Below are 8560 nucleotides of genomic sequence, written 5' to 3'. Positions count from 1 at the left end.
TGCACCTCCCGACTAGTGCTATTCATTTTCGAATTCTCTTCAAATCTCACTAATATTCAGTATAGCATTAGCATGCATGGTGGTAACTGGGAGCAGTACATGGAGAATCTCACTAATACCATACACTCTATTATTACCAGAATGCTGATTGAGTTGGAGATCCAATATTTACAATATGCAATACTAAGCACAACACAATATATTATCATGTAATACAAGCACAGTGGAAACTGGGACAACTTAAAAGCACTTGTGGTTTCTAACTGATCCGTGTTAGTTAGTCCCAAAATTTCTTTCATTCTGTCTATTTCTCTGCTTTGTTGGAGTCTAGGAGCATTTTGGAACATGCTGTTAATTCCAATCACAATGACTAGTAAAATACCTGATGAGTTAGTTGATCCGACGACATACCTGCATTACATGGCGAAACTGAACATTCTAGTGAAGAAATCCAGTTCAGCTGTTTCTAGCATTTTAGAGCATGCTGTTAATTTCTATCACACTGACTAGAAACAGACCTACATTAGTTGATCTACAAACAGACCTGCATTACATAGAGAAACCGAACATTCCAGTGAATAAGTTCAGTCCAGCTGCTGTAGAACTACAAGTATTTTGCAGGTAAAATTAACTCGAGACAAGGGGCGTCAGATTGTAGTAATTTGAGAAGATACAAGTATACAATAAACATATCATTTGCTTTACATAAGCAAATCTCCTGTACTGCTCATAATCTAATTGCCTATCTTGTCAGGATTGTCTCGTTTCACCTGGGGCCTGATAGATGTGAGGCTAGAGGTGGAGCCGAGGAGGTCACATTTCCAGCAATGCCAAAATTCGCTTGGTGTGTTGCAACAAAGTTGTGATCTATATTGCTCTCTGCATCCATGGTACCTTCCAAGACCTTCACTACCTCGGACATTTTAGGCCTTCTTTTGCAATCGATTTGCAAACACCACATTGCTAGCTTCATCATCTGAATTACATCCTGCTCGTGTGCTTGCATGTCATTACTGTTCTTGTCAATCAAATCTACAAACTGACCGTTCTTCACCTTTTCTTCCAATAGGGTAATAAGATGGATGCTCTCTTCGGACCGGCAAGTGTCAAGGTTCTTTCTTCCACTGACGATTTCCATGACCACCACGCCGAAACTATAGACATCGGCCTTCTCCGTGATATGTGATGTCAACCATTCAGGGGCTAAATATCCAGGTGTGCCTCTCATTCTAGTAACCACTTGGCTCATATCCCTATCAATGAGCTTACACAGACCAAAATCAGAAATTTTAGCATTGAAGTCGTCATCTATTAGGATATTTTGTGGTTTGACATCCAAATGAGCAATTCTCTTCATGCAGTCCTCATGAAGATAAGAGAGACCCTTAGCTATGTTAGTAATAATCCTGCATCGCACCCTCCATTGTAATGGTGGAGCAGTATTGTCATGTCTACAGTAGATCCACTTGTCCAATGATCCTTTTGGCATATACTCATAAACCAAGAGCTTATGGGATTTCTCAGCGCAGAAACCAAACAGCCTCACCAGATTGATATGATGAATGCTGCCGATTGTCTGAACCTCTGCCAAGAATTCGCTCTTTCCCTGTCCAGCTCGATCCAAACGTTTTACCGCAATCCTTTCCTCACCTAGCCGTCCCTTGTAAACAGACCCAAATCCTCCTTCCCCAAGCTTGTCTTTGAATTGCTCGGTTGCCACTTCTAACTGTTGAAACGTGAACCTCATCGGTGTTCCTTGCAGCTTACCGAACTCTGCCTCCTCTTCCTCCATCTCATGGCATCGTCGTGTCAGTCTTCGATGTACGACGAAAAGGATGAATGCGGTAGTTAAAATGAAACTGACTACAGACCCTGTAATTGCAATTGAAACAACTGTGTCTACTTTTTTGGATGAGGGTCCTGTGCTTGATGGCCCAATAGCAGTTGAATTAGGAGGACTTGGAGCCGGCGAAGATGCTAGATTGATCGGGGGGCAGAAGACTACCTGGTAGTTGACTCCTGTCGGGCAACTGAAGTCGGTTTCTTTGGGAGCATGGTTGGAGAAGCTTAATGCTTGCGGGCACATCCGCTCAAAGAAGGCCGAATATTTGGTGGGTTCACAGTGGGATCCGGTGCAGCAGTGCACGACCTGATTGTTCCACACATGACATGGGCTGTTGCAGCCTCCCGGCGCCTTGAGCTTGCTTGGACACTGCGACGTGATGTCGGCCACGCAGCGTGGCCCCTTGCTGCACCCTAGTCCTTGCCCCTTGTCCGGCACTGGCAGGAACTCCATGGGTACGTTGAAGCCGTTGCGGAGTGAGATATCGAAGAAAGTGTTGCTGCCATGCTGGTTGAGCGCAAAATCAGCAGTTGTGAAGGGCGGCTCACCACGGTTCTTGCAGGCGAGCAGGCCGCTGCAGTCACCTGTCTGGCACGACCCGTTGCCTTTGCTGTCGAATGAGCAGCCTGTTCGTGCCCAGATGTCCCCGCTACTGATGTCATCAGCCATGTTGAGGGTCCATGTCTTCCCTTGGTCCAGCCGCATGCCGCCGCCGCCCACTGGCCAGTTGTCATCGTCCAGTAGCATAGCCGCCGGCCACACGGTGTAGGAACATCGGTTGGTGATGTTAAACGTGACGGCGGTGGTAGTGCTTACGACTGGCAGGAGGAGGAGGAAGAGGAGGAGGAGAGTTACAGAGGTAGCCGTGGCTGCCATTTGTGTTGTGCGGTTTGCTCGCATTGCTAGTTGAACCTGACCTGAATAAATTCCCTTTATTGTGTGTGATAGCTTCTTTCTTGAGGAATAAATTACTAATAGGACTTAGCTTGGAGGAAATGGTCGATAAAACTGGATCAGTGTGTAGTTCTCTAAAGATTTGCGAGCGTGCTGGAAATGTTCAACAGTCATCTGCCGTCCTCCACCATCAAGCCGGCTACCACTGGGCATATAATTTACTTGTAGTGCTAGAGGACATAGCCTTTGTTAATTCCTGATTTGTTGTACGTTTTTGATGCGACAGTCAGATCGCCGGCAGCTGCAGGCCTGGATATCTTGAGTGGTCAACTTACTATGGGGTGCAAAATGTCTCTTGCGGTTGGGGCTTCGCTCTTTCATCAAGCTTTCTAAAGTGAAGGTATTAAGGAATGGAGTCGAGGGCACGAAAAAACAAAATACTCCCTCCGTTTCAAAATATAATGCTTTCTTTATTCTCATGGAAAAAATTATACGTAGTCGGTCTCGTTGGTTAAATTTTATGGTCAAAGTTGGACCTCGAAAAGCGTGGATGCATTATATTTCGGAATGAAGGGAGTAAGAACAAGGGAAACCATGTACGCTCGTCACCAGCCATTGTATGAGCATAACACTAGTACACGATTTACAGGCTCCACTGGAACTTGTTCACGCGCATTTGATATGTACATGCACAAGTAATGCTTGTTTGGGATACAGGATACTATTTGATGTTCATCGATGCAGTAATCACTTGCACGGTCACGCCAGATGCCTGTGCTGGTGCAAACCAAAGCTACTGTAGGTATAAACAACGCACTGACGCACATGTACTCCCTCTCAAAAAAGAAAAGCAATGACACACAGGTCACCGTCATGCAGTGCCGTTCGTTCCCTCGTTCGAAAGCTATTGTGAGATATAACAAGCGCACCGCGCTCCCGCACTTGCTGCATGCCTAAGAGCGATTCTTTTTTCCTTTTTGTTTCTTTTCCAATTTCTTTTTTCAGTTCATTTGGTTTCTTTTCGGTTTCCATTTCTTTTTTTTTGTTTCTCTTGTTCTTTTTTTCTGTTTCCTTTTAAATGAACATATAAATATTTTTTAAATAAACAAACAGTTTGTAAAATTGAGCAAACACTTTTAATAATTATTTGAAAAGGCATGATCATTTTTAAAATTATATGAATATTTTTTTAAAATATGTCATCACTTTTTTGATTAGATAAACATTGTTAATAATGTGAGATCATTTTTTAAAACACAGTTAATTTTTAAATATATAAATATTTTTTTGAAATACATGAACATTTTTTAAATGCGTTGAATTCCTCTTACAATTACAGGAACATTTTTGTAAAGTACGGAACAGTTTTTTAAAACACAAGAACTCTTTTTTAGAAGAACATGCAATTTTTTAAAAAAAGTTACAAATTTTTTTTTAAACTACGTGAACATTTTTTTTGCAACATGCTAACACAATTTTTCACGTTATTTTTTCAACCAACTAATCTAAAATTAACGAAATAAACATAGTTCCCTTTCTTTTCCCTGTCTTATTTCTCACTATGAAGGCTTGGAACACTGAATGCCATTTGAGTAAAGCCATTAATATTTGGCAATTCAAGATCAGAAATTCTATAAGAGCTATTAAAGGGTGGATGGCTAACTATGAAGCTGCTCAAAATAGACAGAAACGGGCCCTTGTAGCTGAATACAATTGTCTTGATATTTTAGCTGAATCTCAACCTTTGTCTCCTAATTCTAAAGCTAGAGTTAAACCTATTTCGGTGAACTGAATGAAATTTGGAAGAAGGAAGAGATCAAGACCAGACAGAGATCCAGAGAAAGGGACATACATGAAGGTGAACTTAATACTTATTTTTTCAAGGCAATTGCTAGCAAGAAGAGGAGGAAAAAACAAATAATTATGCTGGAGAGTGCTGATGATCCCGTGTTTGACACTAAAGGTATACCAAATGTTGCAACCTCTTTTTATAAGCAATTGTTTGGTTACCAAGATAAGTCGGATATTAATCTAAATGATGATTTTTGGGATGACCATAGCAAAGTCTCTGATGAGCAGAATGCTACTTTGGACACCCCTTTTTCTGAACAAGAGATTAAAGAGGTTGTCTGCTAATATGCTGAAGGAGCCCTTGGCCCTGATGGGTTCTCTTTTTTTTTTATCAGAAATTTTCGGACCTTGTGAAAGGCGATCTCCTGAATTTATTTAGAGATTGGGAGAAGGGAGATTTAGACCTATTTAGATTAAACTTTTCTCTTTTAACTTTAGTTCCCAAAGAGAATGATGTTATTAGACTAGAGAAGTATAGACCTTTGGCCATGACCAACTGTAGTTTCAAATTTTTATTCCAAGGACACCACTAATAGATTTGGCCCTATTTGTAATGAGTTAATTTCTCCTAACCAGACTGCCTTCTTAAAAGGCAGATTTATTGCTGAAAGTATTGTTGCTGCACATGAAATTATTCATGTTGTGGCTTCAAACAAGCAATCTGGTTTTGTTTTCAAATAAGATTATGAAAAGGCTTATGATAAGATAAATAGAGAATTCTTGCTGAATATGATGAATAGAGGATTTAGTCCTACTTGGATGAGGAAAATTGAATCTCTACTTCATAATGGCTCTGTTGGTGTCAGGATAAATGACACCAATGGAGAGTACTAGGGGCTGGGGCGCCACCCTGTGGCGCCTCCTGAGAGGGGAAGCCAGGGCGCCACCAGCTTGACAGACGCCCATTCTAGTTTTTCCTTTCGCAATTTTGGTAACACATGGACATGACATGTTATTAAGAAGTTGCACTACAAATTTTAAAAGGAGCTAAATAAATGACACTTAAATACAAGGAGATTGGAGCATCTTCAATGTGAATCACCAAATGGATACAGTTCATGGACATCCGTCGAGCGTTGGTCGTTCAACGCAATTTACGGAAGTGGACATGGAATTATTATTTACAACGCAAAAAGGCGGACAGCCAGCACAACAAAACTAAAAATCAAAGAAAAAAGTTTCCTATTTCCCACGCTGGAGTCGCCGGCCTCGTCGTTGTTTGCGGCCAACGCCAACCCGCAGGAGCCACCAACGTGTGACTTTTTTGCATCGTCATTGTGGTGCTTCTGTGCCTCGTCATCCTCAACCTCAATTTCCTTGAAGAGCCACTCCCACCATGCAGAGATAAACTCGGTCGCTGCATGTGACGAAGATGGTCCAAGGATGGAGGCGGTGCTCGGAGCACAACTGCTCCTCTTCTGCCACTTCACGAATGCAGAGGGAAACTGATTGACCTCCCAGCTCGACGCCTGCCAACTAAAAGGGACTTCTTAATTTTGTTCTACAACTAACTCAAACAAACTTGCATACAGGGCTTTAGCAAGAGTGTAGTTCAAATCCATCTCATGCAAATATCAAAAAGATAATAATATGATAAATGATAAATCAAAGGAAAATGCAACAGGAAAATTCAATATCGGTTTTCATGTAATCAAACTTCAAACACAATAGGCAGATGCGACTGAGTAAACTGAAGGTTTGAAATATTTAAAACACAAACTATGACAGAAAAGCGTGAAACACAGTACAACAGAATTAGCTCACCTTTTCATATGATCTATGGTTAGTGTCATAAGCTGATTTTCTTTAATTTCAAAGGCAAGTGCTTCTGCGAAAATCATCATTGAAGCAATCATATCAGAAATTCGTGAAACTGATTTGCAAAGCTTCATAACTGCAAAATGCGATAACATGTCTATAAATTCAAACGTAAGTGGCACAGCCACAATGTTGCTAACCCCTTTTTCAGATAAATGCAGCAGTATCACAAGACAAAAGGCGAATAAAAGTGCAAAAACAAACACTGCATCATGAATCATAGTCTACTTCAATGCAAAAAAATGTAGCATGGAAGTCTACTTCAATGCAATGATAAAAGATAATAATACCTCTCCATAGTAATCAATAACTAATCTCCTATCTGCTTGAGTTCTTCAAGGTGAAGTAGAACTGGTTCATGTATTGTATCCTGATGTGGGCAATGTCGACTGAAGAGAAGTGCTTGTGTAGCCAGCATAACCGGCTGCCAAATTTCCATTGACTTCATTACAAACACTCCACAGTCATCGGTGCGTGGAAAAAGTAAAATTACAATACACATGCTAGAGCAAGAGATAAAGAAAACTCAAAAGATGCGATAAAAAATATGGATGTAATTCCACTAAAACAGAGAATACCTATTTGTGGAGGAACCCAAATAAAGCATCCTCTAAAATATTTTTCCTCCTATTAAGTAAAATTAAGATCATCGCCTGGACGCAACAACCGCTAAAGGACCTCTTAGGAAGAGAATCGCCGGACATTCTAATGATACAAAGCCTGAAATACAACATATACAGAGTGCCCTCCACCCTCTCCTTGTCCCCTCCTTCCCCAAGGTGATCCATGGCGAGGAGAAGGCTCGATTTTTATGTCGATCTACTCTCCGACGGCGGCGGCCTTCACCGACGACAGACGAGTTCAATTCTCGCCAAACCCACCTCACACACAAACGCGCGGCCATGTACTGGGCAGCGGCGGCGGCCATTCCCAGATCCTCCTCGGCGCAGCGGCAGCAGCTAGCCCGCGGCGGCGGCGGGAGCGAGCAGCAACAGTGGGCGCGTGAGTATGCGGCGAAGGAGGTCACCTTCTGCGTCGGCGCGCACGCCGCCATGCTGCTGTGCGTCAACGACCTCGCGGACGCCGTCAAGGTCACCATGGGCCTCAAGGTTCGTTCGTGCCCCCCTCTCACTCCCGATCAGAGCGTGGATCTCTGTTAATCTGAGCTAATGCATCATTTTTTATTCATCTCAGGACTGGGAAGTATCCTCCAAAAGAATAGCCTTGGGAAGAGTTTGTAGCTGCCAGTGTCACAGGATAGGAACGGTAGCTACTCCTGTCCTGTATACCTTACAACTAATGCTTTGCAGGTCTGTTCCTTCCATTCATCCATTGTTCTTGTAGCTCCAGACAGAGCACACAGCTTGGCAAGCTCAAAAAGTCTTTAATCTTTGGATTGGAAATGCACTAAAATCCTCAAACGGCCACTGGAGAAACAAATCATTTGCCCCGCCAACTGCCAACATTGTTAGTTACCAGTAGTGGTGAAAAGGAGCAAAAGAATCCCATATATGTAGCATTTTACAGTTTTTTTCTTGTGACGATTCAAAATATAGGTTCGAGCCGTATTTTCCGCTTGCGAGGAAATCAAGCAATATTGTCTGCTGAGGTGTTGGTTCTATCTCATTTGTGTTGGACAAACAAACCTAACAAGTTCTTGTCTCTGAAAAGTTATTGTCATCAGTGGATGTCTGCAAGACGCTCTGCAGTTCCAGAATCCAGATAATAGTATGCAGTCTCTGGCCTTGCAAAGCTCTGCACAAGCATGCATGAGGAACAACGAGAGAGATGGCAGCAGGTTAGTGTTACAAATTTGATCCCTGGCTTGGACCATACGACCATTAATAATACTAGGAATCTGTCAAATATATTGCCATGTCAATACATCAAAACATGGCAGTTTGAACATGATTGATACCAGTTCAGTTCACTTCAGAGAGCAGAACAAGCTGCGGCACTTCTGCTACCGCCTGAAGGAAGATTGAAGCAATCCAGTCAAGGGAAAGCCGCCTAAGGCGTCCTCAACAGGCCCGATAACATAACCCATATTGACTCAGTCAGTTCGAAGCCCGGTCCGACCAGAGAGAAAATATCCATCCTCTTCCTCTGCCACCCCATCACACTTCCTGGCGGTTCTGCGGCGGTGCCTGTGCA

The 8560-nt window shown here is 42.5% G+C and overlaps 1 protein-coding gene across 1 annotated transcript; it reads right to left on the bottom strand.

Annotated features, from left to right (window-relative positions):
- Window positions 1–766: 766 nt before the first annotated feature.
- On the bottom strand, window positions 767–2719 carry LOC125547546 (G-type lectin S-receptor-like serine/threonine-protein kinase SD2-5). The gene has a single exon (XM_048711374.1). The coding sequence runs from the start codon at window positions 2717–2719 to the stop codon at window positions 767–769; it is 1953 nt and encodes a 650-aa protein (XP_048567331.1).
- Between the last annotated feature and the right edge of the window lie 5841 nt (window positions 2720–8560).

This window comes from Triticum urartu, chromosome 3 (assembly GCF_003073215.2).
Source record: "Triticum urartu cultivar G1812 chromosome 3, Tu2.1, whole genome shotgun sequence".
Classification (NCBI taxonomy): Eukaryota; Viridiplantae; Streptophyta; class Magnoliopsida; order Poales; family Poaceae; genus Triticum; species Triticum urartu.
Note: the sequence above shows the minus strand (reverse complement) of the source record. Positions and strands in the feature narration are given on the sequence as shown.